The sequence below is a fragment of the Aquila chrysaetos genome, chromosome 6 (genome assembly GCF_900496995.4).
Source record: "Aquila chrysaetos chrysaetos chromosome 6, bAquChr1.4, whole genome shotgun sequence".
NCBI lineage: Eukaryota > Metazoa > Chordata > Aves > Accipitriformes > Accipitridae > Aquila > Aquila chrysaetos.
The window spans coordinates 2,864,006-2,883,812 of NC_044009.1; the positions used below are offsets into that span (position 1 = coordinate 2,864,006).

The following is a 19,807-nucleotide window of genomic DNA, read 5'->3' on the forward strand; positions in this document are numbered from 1 at the left end:
AGCTGATGAGGACTTACAATTCCTTGAATTGCTTAGAGTTTCTTGTTAAAATCAATTCTCACTTGCTAATGTTGGTGGCTTCCGAGGTGTTTAGTATCAAAATTATTTTAGGGATGTGGTTCCTCTGCAGTGCTTTTTGCTGGTGGCTCTTATGAGAACTGTAAGTACCTAATGTCTTTGAAAGCCAAAGCAGGAATCTTTTATTCTCTTTATTTTCCCTCCTAATCTTGTGATGTGATTAACCTGACATCCTTGTCTCTCCTCTTTGTTCTGTCCCTGGGACCCCTCCGTACCAACAGCTTTTTCCTCTACATTGCATGTATATTTGGAGCACAGTTATTTCTTTCCTTTTAATGGAGGATAATTGCTTCAGGGGGGAATGCCTGGGCCACAGATGCTTTGTTTTACTGGGGATAAATGCAGTCATCGATAGCATTTAGAGGTTTGGGTTTTTAAAAAAAGATGTGTTTACAGGAAGGCTGATTGAAATTGCTGCCTGAGTCCTGAGGAGCTATTGTATGGAAGGGCCAGGGTTCACCTGTGAGCCAATCAATCTGCATGCATAATTGGTGTTGACAAACTGAATGTGGAAGGACTCTATAGGTTACCATGGGAACAAAAAAGGAGGTGAATTCTGGTTCAATGGGTCTGAGCAAAAGGATGTCTCAGAATGTTTTGTTCTTGGCCTCTGCAAGAGGGGAGGGGAGAAGAGAACAGCTCTTCAACCCACTTCTATCTGATGAATTCTTGGCCTGCTCGAAATAGCCTGTGGTCTCGTGAGAGCCTCTTGCTATCCTGGCATTTTATGCCTGTGAGTCCCATGTTCGTATGGGGAATGTGGGTTCTCTCTAGTCTCACTATGTGAGAAGATGTGGTGTCCTTGCAAAAGGTCTCCCTCCTGTTCTAGCAGCTTGGAGTGGCGGGTGGGAGAACAGCCAGGCTATGGGGAAGCAAATGAAGCAGAGAGAACTACCCGAGTGTTTAGGTGTCTGTGTGTCCTACGTGACTAGCAATACCTGCACGCAAAGACAATGGGAATTAGACCTTAGCCCTACTTAAAGGTGAACTACTTCTGTAAAGCAATGTGCAGACTGATGCTACGTGCGCCGTGGAAGCTATCCTTGCAGGTAATGTCCTTCAGCGTGTCTGGGGCTCCGGAAGGGACCTTGGATTTGTGCAGTGTTCCACAGGCGTTTGGTTTGATATCAGCAAGTATTATAGCCTGCGTTGCTCTCGGAGCAGGGTGTGCAGGGAAGTTGGGAAGGAGTGGTAGTAGTTCTTGGCTGTGTCCCAGAGTCTCCATCTCTTTTTCAGGCAGGAGTGGACTTGCTGCTACGTTCTGCTTCCAGTTTAGTGGCTTCCAAGGAGACCTCCCAAACTGCTTCACAAAGCAGAGTTTCACTGGCATGTCACATTCCTCCTGAGCCACTGAACACAAAGAGTATTTTATCATATCTGGGATTTCTAGCTACCTTATTGGAGGAACGAACATCTTTTCTGCCTCCCCAAGCAACTTATTAAACAGAGGCACTCGAATAGCACTTGGCAATAGCTAAATTACTGTTCTTCTCCTCGTACTGACTCTTTGTGACTTCTTTTCATATTCAGAACCAACATGAAGATGTCAAGAAGCAGCTGCTTGACCTGCAGCTGCAGCACAACAGCTTGAAACTGGAACATCGTAAGACACTGGAGACCCATAGCCAGAAATATGCCCAGCTGCAGCAGGAGAAGGACAGTGAAGTCACAAACTTGCAGGGTGAGTGTGATGGAGAGCTGAGAAAACACCAGGCAGAGAAAGGACTGAAGAACTGAATTCAGGAGAGGACAGTGTTTCTTCTACAGGCCCCCAAAAGGTCTGCAAATACTGTAGGAATGTTTCTGTGTGACTGTGTGTAGTGCCTTAGCCCTTCTATACCTCAGTTGGAGCATTGTCCTACCTCAGGGTGGTGGTGCGGGAACAAGGGCAGTGTTAAAACTGGCCAGGTGTCCTGAGATTTCATTGAGGGGAGGTGAGAGATGCAGAGCAGGCTACCAAGCAGCTTCCCCATGCAAGGGAAGCTATTGGGGCTCACAGGTGGTGGTTTTGGGTAGGAAAACACACCACAAAAGCCTCTGGCTGCTTGGGCTCTGCAAATGCATTGATCAGGCTGCAATTGCATGGTCAGTGTAGGGTCACAGAGGAGGGGAACTTCCTTTTTTGTTTTTTTGTTTTTTTTTTTTTTAATAGCCCCACGGGAGACTGTGTGACTTCGGGTTTAACCATACTTTGAGTTCTCTGGGGTTCAGAGACCCCTGCACTGTTATACTGCGTGGGGCATCCCTGGCTTCTGTCAACACCAGCACTTTTGTGGCATTATTTTAAAAGCCTAATTGACTTTTGATGGCTGCTTGCTCTTACTGCAGCTGCTACTTAGCTTATTTGTGTAGAGCCAGGTAAGATAACAAATTATTGTGCCAGATGCTGATTGTATTCAGACTGTGAAACAGTCCATGTACCAAGGACGTCACGCTCAAAATGAGTAAGATAATCCAAAAGTAAAAGGCATGAGGCTAAGGTAGAGGTACATGCCTGTGGTTCCACAGTAGGCTGGGGCAGAAACAACAGGTTCATCCATCAGGTAATACTGCCTTACTCTATCCTTTCTCTGGTGTGTGAGTTAGTGGAGATGCTTTTTGTGGCAGATAAAACATTGTGACATTTAGGTATCTCATCTATTTCAATATGTATTTTCCACTTCTCTGTACACTTTTGACAATGGAAGCCAGTTTCTATACTACTAGAATCCTGTAAATGCTAACATTTAAGCTTGGGAGCAAATTAAACATACTTTTTGTAATTAATGGTGTAGGTTTATAAAATAAATTTAATAATGCAAGTATTGCAGAGAATGCTGATCCCCTTAATTCCCAAAGAGTAGTTTCTATTTAGTCTGCTGTTTAATTAGATTGTGGGGCTTTTAAGGTTCACATCTGTTCTTACTTGGATTAGGTCTGGGAGAGTGAAATCTACTGATGTTTTGTTTGGGTTTTTTTTCTCTGATCAACAAAGCCCTAGTATCTGATGAGCACTCCTGGGTTAGAAGGGGGGAATTGAGCACAAGCAAGTGAAACCTAAATATTTATTTGTTTCTCTTCTTGAAATATGCCACCCCCAATGAAGTAAGAAAACAAATTCTGCCAGAGGAAGGAGAATAACGATCAGAAAAACAATTCAAACAGGGAATCTAGTCAGGAAGGTCAGCTTAAGGCTGAGATATTAATATTCTCTGTCCATCTTCCCAGGCTACTGTTCACTTGGTGCTGTCTCTCTCCTGTGCTTTAAGCTCAAAGCTGGCTAGTAAATCTTCCCTTAAGTATTGGTAACCATGCCATACAAAAGAGCAAGACAGTCTCATGAGAGGTGGCAAAGACAGGGAGCATTGCTAATGTCTTATTTTCTTTCCTTATGTTCCACCAGTACTTTCTATATATAATGTGCCCTCAGGAGGCGTGTGTTGGAAGATGAGCCTCTGTCAGTGAGTATAATAGAGAATAGAAGATGTATCTGAGCAGTGGACATGCTGAGGGCTGTTAAAATGGAACGGAGGGAGTTTTGCTAGATTCAATTGCAAAAATGAAACCCTCACGCCAGGGATGCTGGAGGAAAGCAGGACCCCACTGGGAAGTATAAGGGATTGCTTTCACAGGTGGAGCTGGGTTTGGTAGCTCCTCTTTGGTGGTCCTGGTTGCTTTACAGCTTTGGGGCAGCTCTCAGGTTGGCGGCATAGCTATCTACATGCAGAATGTGCTGGGATCTGGGGACGATGCAGCTGTTCCGTGTGACCCAATGGTTGGGGTATCTGTGCTCTGTTCCTGAAATCCCTTCTTCTGGAAGTGGTTTTTGAATGCTGGTTAATGTGTCATGAGTATATGCTCAGATAGCTGAAGCTTCCTGGTCTTGTTAACTGGGGCCTGTTTAATCCTGTTTGCCTCCTCCCTCTACTCCAGGCCCTCTCCTGCTGCAGTATGAACTAATTTCTCCTCTGCTTTATAGGAACTGCAGTCTATTTATGCTGTATTTCACACCCCCAGCACAGCCTGTCCTCTGCTGTGCTCCCCCACGCTAATTCTGTACTCTCCATTTTTTTTCTCATCACACACTGGCAGTCTGCTCTGAAGGCAGAGTGATAGTTTTGATCTTTGAGCTTCTGTTGGAGATAAGGACCCTTTAGTTACAGCTGAGATTTTCTTCCCATTGACACCAGTGGTAAAACTCCTGATTAGGTCATTGGGACCAGGATTTCATGTCTGCCATGCTGGTGGTAGAGGAAGGACATACAATGGTGTGAAGGTTTTGATTTCCAGTTTCTGAATATGCTTTGAAAACCTAGATGTTACTGAGGTATTGGCTCAGTGAAACTGCAGGATTCTTTTGGACACGTCTCTCCCACGCTTGAGATGCCTTTGGTTCTCTTGAAGGCCTGGGGGAATGTCTGTATTGTAGTCAGAGGTCTTAGCACTAGCGATCTTGTGCTAGCTGTCACCTAGCCTGGCCTAACTGCCTAAATGTCCTGTCCCAGGGATGAATGTTATAAAAAAAGATATACCACTGTAATCAGAAATATCTATAACGTTGAGCTGAAATCTTGCATGCAATTCAGCCTACAGCAAAGTGACCATCCTGTTAGGGGAAAATTCCCATCCTTGTCCTGGCAGGTGCAACTATGTTTGTAGAGAAGTCCCAGCGCATGCAATTCTAGTGATGTTTTAAAGGAGCTTCAAGATCCAAAAAAAGGCTGACTTTTTTTGACAGTCTTTTGTTTTATTGGAGGATACACAATTATATTCAAGGCAGTGAAACATAAGTGCATTGTGTGTCTTGTCACTGAAGTACTTAGGAATGTGCGAAGAGCTTGAAAGGAGCCCAACCTGGGGGCTGCAAGGCACAAGCTTGCTACTTAACAGCATAGGAATAAATGTGCCTGAGGACCAAGTTGTCCTGTGATTGCTTTCTGTAAGTGGGTTGTGGGTTTTTTTGTTTGTACCATCCTTTCAAGAGGCAGCTTCCCTATGCAGTAGGAGGGAACCTCCTTACTGGATCTGCTGTGGGTTCAGGAGACCTGACAGACCTCTCCTGTAGTTGTTTCTCAACCTTCCAGTTACCACAGGTAGGGGCAGTGACCACTGCTTGCTGCTTTCCCTGCTATTCAGCTGCAATGGGTAAGGGAAATGAAGAAACAAATATCTTGCTCTGATAGCAAGCACAGCAAGAGCCTGACCCTGATAGCAATAGTTAGCAGAGACACTCTGGAGAGGAGAAAGTTCCTTGGATGGTCAGGACTCATGAGTGCTGAAAGGAATGATGATTCAGGTTTGTCAGTGTGTTTGGCTAGTCCCTAGCTAGTGCTCCACTGTAATTCCTGGGCTCGGAGAGATCGATGAGGTCAAGAGGAATTTATGGTAACGAAAATAGCCCTCTTGAGCAAATCTCTTCTTCTCTTGCAGATACAGTCTTTAAACTCAGAGAAGAGAGCAAGCTTCTTCGGAAGGCCCATCAGGAAGTTCACTCTCAGCTCCTTAATGCCCAGGTAATCAACAAGGGGGTGTCTGTGGCTGCACAGGACAATCTTTCGCTGGGGTCTGGGTGCACCATCAAATATTCTCTAAATTTATTATTTATTATTTATTATCAGCTGCATTCCAGTGTGGTCAGTTGCCTAAAACAGTGCTGGTAGGCGCTGGTAGTATAGATGCATTCCGTACAGGTAAAATTCTCCAGCCTGAAATCTGTCCCAGTAGCTGAAAATACACGTATGCTACACAAGACACTGTGGGTCAAGTGAGCATGAACCAGCATATTCCCAACCATGGAATGCCTCCTGTCATTTATCTATGTCTCAAATACTTCCACCCTAAATGATGATGAATTGTCTCTGTTTATGCCTATAAAATTAATTGCAGAAATAGCAAGGTAGAGGTGCCTTGCCTAGCTTGCTGAGACTACAGCTAGACACTCAACAACCCTGGCACAAAGGTCCCTTTCTGCATCTCCCTGTGACGCCTTAGTAGAGAGGGAGACCTATCAAATTTTGGAAGGAGCTATGTAAAAAAGAAGTTAGTGTTCAGTAATAAGTGTTGGAGCGATGCTTTCAGAGGCTGGGGCAGATGTGCAAGTGGTGTTGGCTTAAGACTAGAGGGGCAGAAAAGCACTTTTATGCAGGGAAGAAGAAAGTTTTGTTGATATGGTGTTGTGCTCATGCTATGGAGATGGTGTGAGGCTCTTCAGCGTGCTGGAAGTCCTGACCTCACAGAATACTGCTCACCCAGCTGAAGCTGGGAGCTCCCAGATGACTTGGGAGAAGGGAGGAAGCAGCGTATGCTGGGAGAAGTGGGAGGACTTAATGTCTCTACAGTGTGTGTCTGAGACTCTTGGCCTGAGCCAAGACACAAGCAGCTCTGGAAGTACACTTTAAAAGTCAGGTTGCAGTCTAAATTAGCCTTTTCTGTTGTTAATTAACAGTCTTCTGTCAAGCACTCCCTTGAATTATAGGATAAGCCCAGAAGCAAGGAGCTAGCCGTGGCTAGGTGCTGTTGACAACTGATTCTTACCCTGAACTGGATGCTGAGCTTGAACTAGGCGGGGGGGGGGGGGGGGGGGGGGGTAGTGGGTTTTGACTTCTACAGGATTGCTCTTAAGTTCTGACCTGATCTGCCCTGCAAAATAGCAGGCACCAAGTGGCTCTAGGGCATTGCAAACTTCACAGATAACTGGTTGCTCCAGGCAGGAAGCCCAGGTTACTGACATTGCAGGCAGCTGTCATTTCAGAGCTCTTTGGCTCATGTCAGATGTGGTTTGAGGGGTCTCAGGTGGACAGTCAGTGTATTTGACTTGCCTGCCTTCATAATCATGACTTACCACTGAATGGCTTTTTTACTCTGCTCCTCCACGTGGCTAAGGCAGACTGGTAGGATTCTCTGCAGTGATACTGCCTGCAGTGATACTGCCCGCAGTGTACTTGCTGGAAACTAAACAAAGACTTCTAGTCTCCGTAGGGGTCAGTCCAGCAAGCCCATACCAAGAAATTGAAACAGCGTGTGATTACAAGCTTCTCGAGTGCCCCTGGCAAGCCTACATTCACACCTCCTGCTATCAAAATGGATCTCAGCCTTCATTTTTAGGCCTCCTGACCAAACTTTTGAAGTAGCTGCCAATGTCACTGCTCTGTAGCTTGTTCTCAAGCAACATAAGAGATCCAGTCAGCTCCCAATCTCATACAGGCCTCTGCCATTGACAGCTTGGGTCAATATCAGTTGAGCAAAGGTGCTCTGCTTGTTGTTACATATTTCTACTTTTGTCTTGCTGGGTCAATGCTGAGTGCGTTTGCATCTGGCACGCCATGTGGGACCAGTCCTGAATTACTCTTCAGCGGAGTACCCTTAAAATGCTATTCGACTAACTGTGATGCATTAGAGAAAGCAATCAGCAGTTCAAGTGTGCAAACTAGCACATACTCTGAAATTAAAAAAAAACTTGGCTAGAGATGGCTGAGGCTACAAAGTCAAGCACTTGCAGACTGGAAAACAGGGTGGCAGTTTTTGTGCAGCCAGTCTTAACTTTTGGCCCCTTCAGTGTTGTGACCAACGGGAAAAGTAGTTTGCAAGAAACAGCTCGCTGTCATTTCTTGCCAAAATTAAGAGAGAGCAAGAGTAAAAGGATTTGCCCTGGGTGTGGAAGACACAGCTCAGCTCCCCGCTCTGAATGTACTAGACAGTCGTGTAACAAAGTTGTGCTCCAACCATCTGTCTGACTGCTATTTCTGGCTCTTACAGAAGTGGCAGTGGTTGGTTCCAATGACTTCAAAAAATACTTTGGACCTTTGTGACAATGAGCCTGGTGTTAAATCTTGGTTTTCTGTTCAGTTTTCTGATCAGTCCTTTGTAGCGTCTAATCAGTGTTTCATAACACAAAGGTGAATGGAATTGCATTTGCCTTCAGTGAGGCGAGATGCCATACGTTAGAGCAGACACCCACAAGGGCTCCCACCTTCTTTATCAGCACTGCAGTTCTTCACTGCAGTGTCGATTTGCACTGAGTATCCTGTTGTTGAAGTTTAGACGAGTAATTTGCATTCTGGACAACATGTTCATTTTCCAAGGATTTCACAAGCGCAGCCTGCAGTGGCTGTCGTATCAGTTGGTCTGCCAGGTAAAATGGGGCACGGTGGCATCAAGTGATGTATGCACAGCTTGCTGTGATGGGGTGCAAACAGCATGTGGGAATCTGTGCATTAAGGCTAGTCTAAAGCTTCTTTTCCTCTGGGCTGACCACCTTAACAGGCTTTTGATGGGTACAAGTTTTGCTTCCATCTGGCTTGTTCTGACTGGAAGCAGTCTCTCACTAGCTAGAGCTATATCCCATGAACTGTTCTTGGCTTCCTTTTCCTTTCCTCATTCCTTTTATGTTAGCTTTGCTGAGTGGTTTTATTGCGTTTTGTTTTTTTAATGTAATTTTAAGGTCAAATTTCAGGGGGAAGAACTGAAGTCAACAGAGCCTGCTCAGGAATTAATTTCCTGCTAAACTTGCCTTGCTGCTTGGAAGCTTTCCTGCTCTGTCCAGTCCCTAATTTGGTCCATTTCCAGTTACCCTGGCAAGCATATGAAAAGCTCTTCCCCCCTCACTTTCCTATAAATAACTGGGGTAGGAGTGGGGAGCTTTTCCCGAGTAGTTTTTCAAGCCCTACTTTTCAGGGTTGGAGATGGAAGAAATAAGCTGCAGTAGAGAGAAAAGTGTCGCATTTGCATAACAGTCCAGGAGAATCAATATTCATTTGTCTTGCAAAGTAAATTGGATTGTCAAGTAGGATTATGCCAATTATTGTCAGCCCTGCTGAGATGAGCAGGATGAGGAGGAGAAATGCCTCCACAGGAATAAAAAAAAAGCTGACCTGAAGGTACATGTGTGTGAGGCACAGGAGGAGAGGGAGTCACACCTAATGAGACCCAGGATGCAATTCTTGTGCAAAGGCAGGAGTTACGTCAATGGCTCATGCACTAAATAACATTGGGCAAAGAATCGGTGTCATGGGTCAGCACTTCCAGGGTAAAAGTATGCAATAAAATAATATGCAAGAATGGCAAAGGGGGAATACAGAATGTCCATGAAATCTGGAGGGAAAGCTGAAGACTAGCTTGGGCTTGTTGTTAATGGTTGTGGATTATCTCCCGCCTTTCATATATATAAAATAGCTTCTTTAGTAGCGTATCTGTGCTGAACAACTGGCCACAAAAGAGTGGTTATTCTCAGCAAGGAGTTTAGCCCTGTTATTGTGTGAGGCTTCTCTGTACCCTTCTCATCCCCTCAGGCCCAGATGGAAGAGTTCAGGCAGCTCAAGGAAGCTCTACAGAAGATGCCAAGTTTCAAAGGAGGAGGAGCTGGGAAGGGGCAGCAGCAGTTTCAGGTGCCGAAGGAGCAGCCCATGGTGCCAGCCAACAGCCAGTTGCAGCTCGTGAGGCAGAAGGTGTGGTAGTCCCAGAAAACCCCAGGGAGGAGAGTTCTGCAGGGCTTCTGTGGGTTTTCAGCATGGGGCTTTGAATTGGAGGGAGCTGAGCTTGTTCCTTTAGAGTTTGCTGTTGTCCTTTCTTCCTTGCAGGTTTTTCCAGTCAATCAGGAGAATCGCCCTGTTGGGAACCCGGTGGCATCACAAGTCTCTGGGGTTCAGAAGCAGGCAGACGGCCCTCTGCTGCAGGGCCAGAACTTGTACAGTAACGATGGCCCGAGGCCACAGGCTAATGTGCTCTTTACCCATCCAGTCCCACCGCAAGATGCCAATTCGCTGCCAGATGCTATGCCAGCCTGGCCAGCAAGACGCGAGGATGGCCATGTGATCCGATTCACCCGGACCATGAACAGTCTACCAAATGGGAACCCAGTAAGTTCTGCACACTAGCTGCTCGTTTTGTGTAGCCCTTGCTTTTGAAGCTCAAAACTATGATATTTGTAATGACATGCATATGTGCATTCCACTTCCCTGATGTGGAAACTGTCCTGGCCCTAGGTTTCAGACTCCTGTGCACTCTTTAAGAGTTTGTGGTTTAGTGGCTGGGCTCAGATTAACAGGCTAGGGTTCTTGTTCTGGATCCTGCCAGATCTACAAAGAGTAAATCATAAAAGCAGCTCCCCTGCCTCCTGGTGTGATTGAGAATGAGCTTATGGAAAGCAAATCTCTAGAAAAATGACAATAATTGCAGTGTGGTTAGACTATAATTACAGTAACTATTACACTGGCAATGTGTGGGGTTTTTTTTTAGAGGTGGTTTTGTTTTTCCTCTTTTCTTGGAGATTCACCTACCCAAGACAAGCTTGGGTCACATAGGATCCAAATTATTTCCTCTTGGCTGTGTGGAAGGAGAAGAACCTCTCTTACTGCAGGCTGTCTGGAGAGAACTGTAGATTTGTTCTGGAGCACTGCTGAATCTGTTGTTTTTTGATAAAGGATTTGTCTGACCCATAAACCTGCCCAAATTCAAAGGACATCTGCAGGTATCTGATGAGATTAGGAGCTTGTGTATATCCCAAGCGTATGCATGTGTCTTCTCTGCAGGATCTAAAGATGGTGATGCGCATTCAGGTGAAAAGCAATGAGGAAAGCCAGGCTCCTGGATTGTCACTGTCTGATCTGAAACAACCCTCTGCAGCAGAAAAACCTCAGCTGCCAGAAAACCACCACTCTACAGGGAGCAAACAGGTGCAAATGCAAAGGTTGGTGGAACAAAACTCCCTTCTACTCTCAATGTTGAGGCTGAAAGGTACCATACAGGCTCATCCCTGGTCTCTTTCTTTTTGTGTTTATTGTGGTTTCTACTTGCAAGATGGTTGAAGAAAGTGTTAGTTATTTGTTCCACTGTCATCTAATTCTTGTAACTGAATGTTCTTGCCAGGTCTCCATCTCAGCCGAAGCAGAAGACTAGTCATGTTGCAGGCAATGTTGCGTGACTGAATGCACAGACTGCTGTGGGTGCTGTGCTGACAAAAAAAAAAAGGCTCTTATGTTATTGGTACATGCTCTGTAGGCTGCCTTTCTGTTTGAACTGTTTGGTGAAGTGTTTGTGTGGGGAGGAGAGAGAAAGAGGAGTTACTGCTGAGTGAGATCAGGTCAGCACAGATTTCCTACTAGCTAGAGGAGAGGGTGGAATGGGGGAGTTAGTTCAGACTTCAAGAAATCTCCTCCCTTTCAGTGATGGTGACTTAAATATCCTGTTTTGTTTAGCAAACTGAAGAAATTCTGCAGGATGGAAGCAACCCATCTGCAGCAGCAAGGGTGGCTAAAAATTCCTTCAGTTTCTATAAATAAGAGGCTTTAAGTTGTATATTAGAGCTGCAACTTGCTCATTTTTTCCACTAAATAATCTGCCAAGCTCTGCAGGAACAACCAGACCTTGAAGATCTGAAAGCTTCTCATCTCCAAGGTCATATGGTAATCTAGAAGCAGCAGGCAACCAGCCCTAATTAGGTACTACAGTTTTTTCTGGTTTTGCTTCTCTGTATTGTCTCGTCCATGTTTTCTTTCCTCCCAGGGAGTGGAGCTTGGGTTCCTGTTGCCAGTGCACTTCTGAGGTATGCTAGGGATTTTCCTTCACAGAGCCTGATTAGAAAGTGAGAAGTCAGACAGGTCTGAGCCCTGTGATCCCAAAACTGTGGGGTTTATCCAGAATGGGGTAAAACAGTTTACAGCGATAGTTTATGCCAGAAGTGAGGACACAACCAGAATCCATCAAACAGCCCAGGCTTTTGTCCTGTCTATGTTCCTGCATACCTGCATTTGAGATGATGTAGTTTATATCAACTTCAGCTTCATATGGAGAAGTCAAACCAATTCAGCCATATCAATAAAAGGGTCGGGGTTTATAATAAAAGACCTGGAACTGGTACAATCTTCTGAGCTTAGCTGAAACCTTGGTATTAAAATTCCCTGCAGCTTGGATCTGTTGCTCATATCGGACATCCTCAGCACAATGTGTTCTCCAGACCTGTTCTTGGGGTAAACGGGAGAGGAGAGCTCTGGGGAGGGGAGTGTCTTGAAAAGGGCAGAGGTTCAGAGAATGGCATGAACTTACCCGTTCCATGCAGGTAACAGAAAGGATAATTCCTACAGTATGTTATTTGTATTGCTGTAGTACCTGGGAGTATAGTCAGGGACCAGGATCCTGTTGTACTGGATGCTGTACAGGCACAGGAGAAACTGTTTACAGTCTCAGCAGCATTCACAGAAGACTAGTCTGTTTTGTAAAAGGAAGAAAATGAGACTGCAATTCATCAAAGTCTGGCCATAATCCAAAAACTGACTCTGAAAATAGAGATTCCTCATTTAACTTATTTATCTTCTGTGTGTGTCCAGGTCATACCTGCTCAGTTTACTGGATCAAACAAGATTTAACTTCTGTTTTATCTGTAGAGGAGACTTCTGGATTTCATTCTCAATTCAGTCTGATCCTACCCATTCTTCTCTGCCATTTTTGTTCGTTCACTTAACTTGTAATCTTCCCAGGTCAGAGATTGTGCTTTGCATATTTCTTTAAAGGGCAATGTCCTCCCAATACTGCTTTGATAGATAACATCTACGTGGACACACACAGTAACAGCACAGAGGATATTCTGCCTTTTTACAGGGAGGGACTTGTATGGGTGTAACTGAAGGTGAGGGTTGAAGTTGTGATGGCAGAGTGACCTTTCCTCAGCTATGTAGAGCCTAGTGAGGGTACTGTCACGACTCAAATAGAAAATGCAAATAGTGGATTTGTTTGGCAAATACCTTCTGAAAGGACAGAGATCATGGTATGTTTGGTGTGCTTTTCTTTTCCTGGATCTATCATCGAGAATTACTGAGCAGCTGGAGGCTGTTATTTACACTGCATGAGATTTGTGATAAGGAGTGCATAAACCAACTTTCTCCAGAAGGTGTCAATGCCAAGAACAATATCATGCCGCAGTAGAGTACAAAAGAGGCCATGCATCCAATGCCAAGAACTGTTGCATTGGGTGGCTGAGACCAGCAGATTCCAGATGAGCTCTTGATGGCCAATTTGCATTTTGATGGTTTTATAATGGAGAAATCTGAGCTGAAGGCTGGGTTATGATTTTTCGTACTGAAAGTTTTGTGTGGTGGTAGTATGCTGGCATTAAAAAGCTGCTAAAGCTAAGGCCACTTGTCCTTTCTCAGCAGTTAAAAACTTAAATGTCTTAAGTAGACTTTAAAATCTCAGCTGGCTCACGTAGCAGGACAGGCTAAACTAAGCAGTAATCCTGCTTGAAACTGGTGGTAGCTTACTCAGATTAAAAGTTTGTTTCAAGTGCTTTTGAGAGTCCCTGTTGTTGGGATTTTATTCCTTCCTTTACCCTTTGTTTCTGAAGGTGTCCCTGAGTAAGGATATTTGGGAAGAAAACATTCCTTGTGAGACAGCCCTGCCTTCTGGGCTTTTCAGGGGTTCACTCAAACCAATTTGAAGATAGTCCGTTTCTTCTCTGACCTCCAATTAATTTCCGTGCAGTGGAATGGTGTTACTAAGTACTCTGCTGCAGAGTGTCCAGCTGAGTATCCACGTGAGCTGTGCTATTGCTGCAGGCAGAGGAGCATCAATGAAAAATGTGTTGCATTTGGCATATACCTTGATATCAAGTACTTGTCCCTCTAAGGCACTTCTGTTGAGAAGGAAGCAGACATAGATATTGGTGTAGACATCAGCAGAAGTGTATCTGAGGTGGACCCATTACAGAGGAAGGTATTCCTGACTATGATCTGCCTGAAAACGGTTGCCTGAACTCTCGCAGATAGATCTGTGTATGAAGATTGACTTTTCAGGTCAGCAGATGGATGAAAAAATTTGGGGGGGGGGGGGGGGGGGGGGGGTAGGAAAAGCAGGAGATCATATTGGAACATGGCTTCCCTCACTGAATGAAGAAATGAAACTTTTTCCCATGTTCACTTAAAAAAAAAAAAAAAATCAAAACAGTATGTGAATGTTTCCTTTCAACTAGTTCTATTTTCACTGTTTGGGTTCGTACAAGGGACAGATGCATGCTATGGAAGAGTTTTATAAACAGATGCTGGTTAAAGTATCCATCCCAGTTGCAAAGCTTCCTAAAGAGCATGTAGCTTTAAAAAAAAATTATCAGACAACGGAAACTGTCAACTTTGTATTGCAGCTTTCCTGTTTATTTTGAAAGGGTTTTTTCTCCTTGTAGGCAAAAATTCTACAGTTTTACTTTAGTAGCATCTTCATTTTAAATTAAGTTGGAACAGTAAAGAGGATTTACGTTTCTGATATTTCTTCAAAAACTTAGATTTGTGTATTTAGGTATGCATGAGGCATGAGTAAGTATCTGTTTAGAATTGGAGTTAATTGCTATGTGGATATGTTACTGTATCATATGAATAATATTAGAGCAGTTCTACAATAAATTATGTTTACAAAGCATAACTTACTTTGTAGTTATGTGGCATATTAAATGTTCTTTCAAGCAGATATCACAGTAACTAATGCAATCTGCTAGTTTTGCCAAAAAGTTAAATTAGGACAAACTTCTGCATGTGTTGGAGTTTTTTTTCCTTGGCTTGCCGTTATGGAATAGCATTATGAAATATCTCTTGATATACTGAAGCAGGGGGGGTTCTGTTTTGTTTTGTACCCTTGTTGCAGCTGGAAAGACATAGTTAACAAAGTGAATGCCCAGATGGATGAAGAACAAGTGCGCGGTTACCCAAAGAGCCTTCGTTTTGATCCCAAGCCTGGGCAAGAGATGCAGAAAGGCAGCCCACAGCCACCCAATCAGAAGAGAGGGGAAGAGCATCAGATAGCTGTTCAGGAAGGCGAGAAGGAAAGGACAGATGATGAGGAACTCGAAATGGGTATGGTTTCACTAATCCTATGCTGTACAGTACTAATTTGTCGCTAATCGAGGTGGGGAGTGAGAAAAGCTCTCTGCTTGTGTTAAAGGAAAACCTTACAACTCTAAGTATTCTTGTGCTTTTATTGTCCTTGGTCAAATGAAAAGCCTAGACAGTTTTCCATTTTTGTTCCCTGTTGTCCTGCATCCTCACACGTTCCCAAGGTAGTGGACTTAAAATCTGTGTAAGTAAAGTCAATTCTTCTTTCATTCCTATGGGAGCGATGGGGAAAATGTCACTGTTTTTTAAGACTTGATCGCAGTGTCCCATAGGAATTAATTTAGTTTTTTTAGAAGTGGGTTTTCTAACTTAGAGCAGAAAATTTCCCAACTGTCCTTAAGGGGCTAAAAGCAAATAAATTCAAGGGCAGCTAGATGTATTTGTTAGTCAGCCAAGAGAGCACCTACAGCTATTTTAAAGTCTAGTAAGTAACTGCATTTGGGCAATTAGAGGCCAGCTCTTAGAATAGTGTGTTAGAATTCCTCAGTCTTCTGATCTGGATCTGTTCAGACCCCTGTGCATTGACTCACTCTGCTAATAACTGGTTGGGAGAAACATTTGATTTAGTGTAAAGTTCATCATCACACCATGAAACCAGCTAGTGAATAATCCATTAGATGATGCATGTGAGGGCAGAATCTTTTCTTTGCCTCATTTTCCAGGTGAGGTTTATCAGTTGTTGTGTGAAACAAAACAGCTGTAAAATGACTAGACCTTTCAGAAAATTACAGTGGGTGGGTGGGGGCTCGGAGCACTTACATAGGTCCAGTAACAAAGGGAAGGTTGATTTAATTGCAGCTGTATGTCTACAAGTGTAAGAGGGAAGCTACAAACTTCCTCTGGAAGCAAATAAAGACGACATCAAAAATGTATTGCAGTAAGCCAGTCAGGCGGTGGAGAGCTAAAATGGGCTTTCAAGTAGAGGTGTCAAGTCTGAGAATCTGTGCAGAGATCCTCTGCTGTGCTCAAGAGGCCAGGATATACAGTGTGAGTACTTTGTAAACAGATTTCTTTGCTGCAAACAGACTCTACCATCAATTTCTCGTGCACATGTGGAAATAACCCGTAAGATCTGGAAGCTAGCTAGTTACCTTTGTCAAAAAGAGACACTGAAATGTAGATATGACTAATGCTAATTCTGTATGTTGCTAGTCTGAGGTAGAATGACTAAGTAGGTGGCTTTTCATGTGGCTAATTTTTTGCTGCGGTCTTGAATGCATTAAGGCAGGGAAGCTGGGAGCTGAGATTCCTGTGAGAATCTCATTTGAAATGCTGACTTGCATCCTCTTAAACGTTATAAAGATAGTCTCAGCCTGGTTTCTTGACAGTAGGTTTTGGCTCTGGATTTGGAAAAGAGGAGGGATGTCATGGGGCAGAGATGAAGGTCAGTAGTTCTAACTGAATCTTGGATCAAAAGGCTGAAATCACCCAAGATGGGTGATTTCCTCCCAGACTACTGGCTCAGTTCACTCTGTGCACGTAAGTCCTCCCTTCCAAAACAGCAACAGTTAGGTACCTAACAGCTAATGTGCATACAGATGCCCGCTTGGAGAGGAGGTTCGGTATTCCTGTGCTTTCCCACAGCTATGTTTAGCTGCTATTTCATGTTTTGCTGACCTGATTTTCAGCAAGTCCCCTTAGAGGAACTGAACTAATTGGTTCACATCAAAGTGAATTCTACCCTGAAAAGAAAAGGCCTCATTGCAGGTATAAGAGAGCGTGAGGACCAATAGCCCTTGACCTCTGTGTCCTAATTGGAATTAACAACCAAAGTAATGACTCGACTGCCCTGGCTGTGCTGCTGTCCAGTTGGGAACGCTGATGTCCAGTTGGGAACACTGCTGTCTCACAGGCTCCTTTAATGTTTTTTAGGAGAAGCACTCAGCCTGTGGTGAGTGCCAGAGCTGGGACATGTCAGAGCCATATCCAATTCGGGGTGAGGATTAGGCCTTTATTTAGTTGAAAGCAAAGGCTATATTTTTAAAAGGCTGTATTTTATTTTTTTTTTTTTTTTTGTCTCATTAGTACTCCTGCCCTGACTGTCCCTTTACCTGGCAGAGGAAGCCTGCCTTTTGTTCTTGTCAGCAGCTGTGTGCCAGTGAAGGGGAAGGTGGCAGCGACATACTGACCTGCCATGGTCAGTTTCGTTCCCGGTGATGGTGTGACCAGCTGCATGGCTGGGTTGCTGCTATAGATGCTGCCCAAACTTAGCAGTGGCATGAGGGAAAGATGCATCTTAATATAGATTAGGGCCTGAATTCAGAGCTGGTTTTTGTCTTCGTATCATATGTGTATCATTCAGTAAGTTACGGGCATGCTTCAACACGTACTTACGCTCCAGCCTTGGGGACAAGGAAGCAGTTTGGGCAGCTGTAGGAGCGTTGTGCTGCTTTGCCCTGAACTCTTGCAAACAGCATTGAAGAAGCATTCCTCTAAAAACTTCAGTGTTGAGACAGATTCCTGCTTGGCATAGAGTTAATACAGCTGCTCCCCAACAAGTGGGAATCTTAACTGGTGACACTGACTTTTGAGAGAGTACACTGATAACTGTCCCTCTTCCTTGCAGATGCAGGAGTGATTGAGAGAGAGGAGAATTTGCATTCTCAGAAAGAGACTGTTGCCCAGGAACCAATGGTAAGTAATGCTGTTATCTGGATGCTAACCCTAGCTCTGAATAAGAATCCAGCTTTCCCATTTAAGTCGATGCTTTCCCAGAAGTTTCTATAACATGCAATTCCAAGCTCCTTGGTTCTGGAGGGATTCAGAGGGATAACAAAGACTGGGGTTTTTGTTTTTTAGAACCACTAACATGCTTGTAGAGAGGTGCAGCTGAAGTGCTACAAGCCAGCACGTTCTGCTTACTGGTGAAGGCGGCGAGCCTTCTGTATCCCAAGGGGATATCCTGCCTGGTATTCATAAGAGGCTTTTCTTGTCCAGATGCCAGATGATGCTGCAGATCCTGCCCAGGATCCCAATAACCAAGGTGAGGATGAGTTTGAGGAAGCTGAGCTGGAGCGACCTGACTTTGAAGAGAAGGTGGGAGGTTTGGAGAAGTTCAAGGAGCCCAGCGTAAAAGAAGAGTCGAAGGAGAAGCCACTGAAGGTGACTGACCTGAGGGCAACCAGCAGGGGCCAGGGAGAGATCCCCAGCTATGAATGGGGGGAGGCAGAGAGCTTAAGGACTCAAATCAAAACATCACGTTCCTGGATGGATCCATATCCCACTGCAAGGATATGGCAGGCAGGAGAAACCTCTTTGAGTGCGAATCGGTGGGTTGGTCAGTACCAGAACTTGTTCTGGCCCTGTCCTCTCTGCTTGTTGAAGTCATCCCTAGCATTTGCAGCACCTACGTGGCTGGAGAGACATTTTATAGGAGATGGCTCGCTCCACAGCTATTATTGCAGAGGCCTGTGTCTTCAAGCACTTGAGAGACCAAAACCAGAGACAATAATATGCTATGCTTGGGGTCTGGTCGGTGCAGCCATTGCTGTTCCTGGGGTGGGTGTGCAACAAGCTGTTGGCAGCAGTGACAACACGTGAGAACTCTGCCTCTTTGTTTGCCTGCTTGCAGATGGAATCCATTTATTTTGCAAAGTGCTGCTTGCTGTCTGAAGCCAGACTCTGCATCAGGGAAATGTTAGCTTGTTTTGACAAGCAGCTGAGTGTTGCTTGTTTTAAAAAGGAGTGTTTTATCTGTCAGGCTCTAAAATCATGATTAATAGGAGGTTTAAAAAAAAAAAAAAAAAGAAACCCAGGCCAATGAAATCAAACAAGAAAGAGATGCTGGCACCAACAGAGCAACACCTCCTTAAGATTACTGAAAATGTGGAAAGAATTAGTGACATAAATACCTGAGTTTCACATAGGGCTGTGCTGTGCTCCCTAAAGCTCCACCCTAAGTAACTTTTAGATTCCCTGCGGCCCTGGAACTTGATGCAACAGAAGCATGTGCAAGGGTCCTGGCCCTGGGACCCTCCTGCTGCAGGAGAGGCCTCTCTCTCCACAGGGGAAGGAGCTGGGCAGTTGCTGCCAGCAGGTGAGAAGACAGACTGGATGGAGAAAGTACAAATGGAGTCTGGGTTGCCTCATGGTCTCTCTGCTGACGCGTGATTCCTACTCTGTAGCCCAGTCTTCCAGACCTGGGGCTCTAATACAAGAGCTGTATCCTTGGCTGGGAATGGAAGTAGGATGGGGCACTGTCAACAGTGTCTGACTTTCTGTATTTTTCAGGATGCTGGCAGACCTGCCAAGCCCAGGGAAGACCCAATGGATGACTATCAAGAAGATCAGGAGCAAGAAATTGTACGACACCAAGGTTCTTCCTCTTTTCCTCTCTGGTGTGATTGTTTCCTGGGTATGTTGGTAGGCAGGAGCTGAGTATGACTCAGCTTTTGGGAAGCCAGATGTGAGCACTGACTTCAGTTTTGTCTCTGCCTGCTCAGTGAGTTGGATCTCCAGAACAAACCTAGAGTCCACATACCTCTGCTTCCCTTTTCTTTTTCTGGTGTTCAGAGTACCCTTTATGCTCTATCTCCCTTCCTCATTTCTTTCTGCATCAATCTGCAGCAGTTGAGCTGTGAGATGCTTACCAAACAGCAGCTGGGGTGAATTACAAGCTGTGCCAGTGCAGCTAGACAAGATCAATATGTGTTTCTCCAAGCATTACCCTGGGTTTATTCCTGTGGTGAGAAATTCACTGGGAGCCCTGTAGTCTGCTGCTGCACAGGTCCTACTGGGTCTAGCCTGTGTCTGTGGAAGAGCTGGGGAGAACTACACCTGTGCTTTGAGAAGGGTCATTGGGTTACAGCCAGCAAGTCGAACAAAAGTATGGGTGGCAGAAGAATGTGATGTCCCACTCCTGAAGGAAGTGTGGGAGGTGGTGC

At 44.8% G+C, this 19,807-nt stretch overlaps 1 protein-coding gene across 2 annotated transcripts in view; it reads left to right on the forward strand.

Annotated features, from left to right (window-relative positions):
* Positions 1-19,807, forward strand: part of LOC115342724 (Golgi integral membrane protein 4-like) — a 41,573-nt gene that overhangs the window by 14,248 nt on the left and 7,518 nt on the right. Inside the window, exons 5-13 of one of the 2 annotated variants that reach the window (XM_030017504.2) lie at positions 1,609-1,759; positions 5,488-5,570; positions 9,345-9,500; positions 9,633-9,911; positions 10,584-10,741; positions 14,677-14,885; positions 17,491-17,558; positions 17,862-18,026; positions 19,155-19,239. In XM_030017504.2, the coding sequence (XP_029873364.1) occupies positions 1,609-1,759; positions 5,488-5,570; positions 9,345-9,500; positions 9,633-9,911; positions 10,584-10,741; positions 14,677-14,885; positions 17,491-17,558; positions 17,862-18,026; positions 19,155-19,239 (1,354 nt within the window). The remainder of the gene's footprint in view (positions 1-1,608; positions 1,760-5,487; positions 5,571-9,344; positions 9,501-9,632; positions 9,912-10,583; positions 10,742-14,676; positions 14,886-17,490; positions 17,559-17,861; positions 18,027-19,154; positions 19,240-19,807) is intronic. The other variant, XM_030017503.2, reaches the window with a different exon arrangement.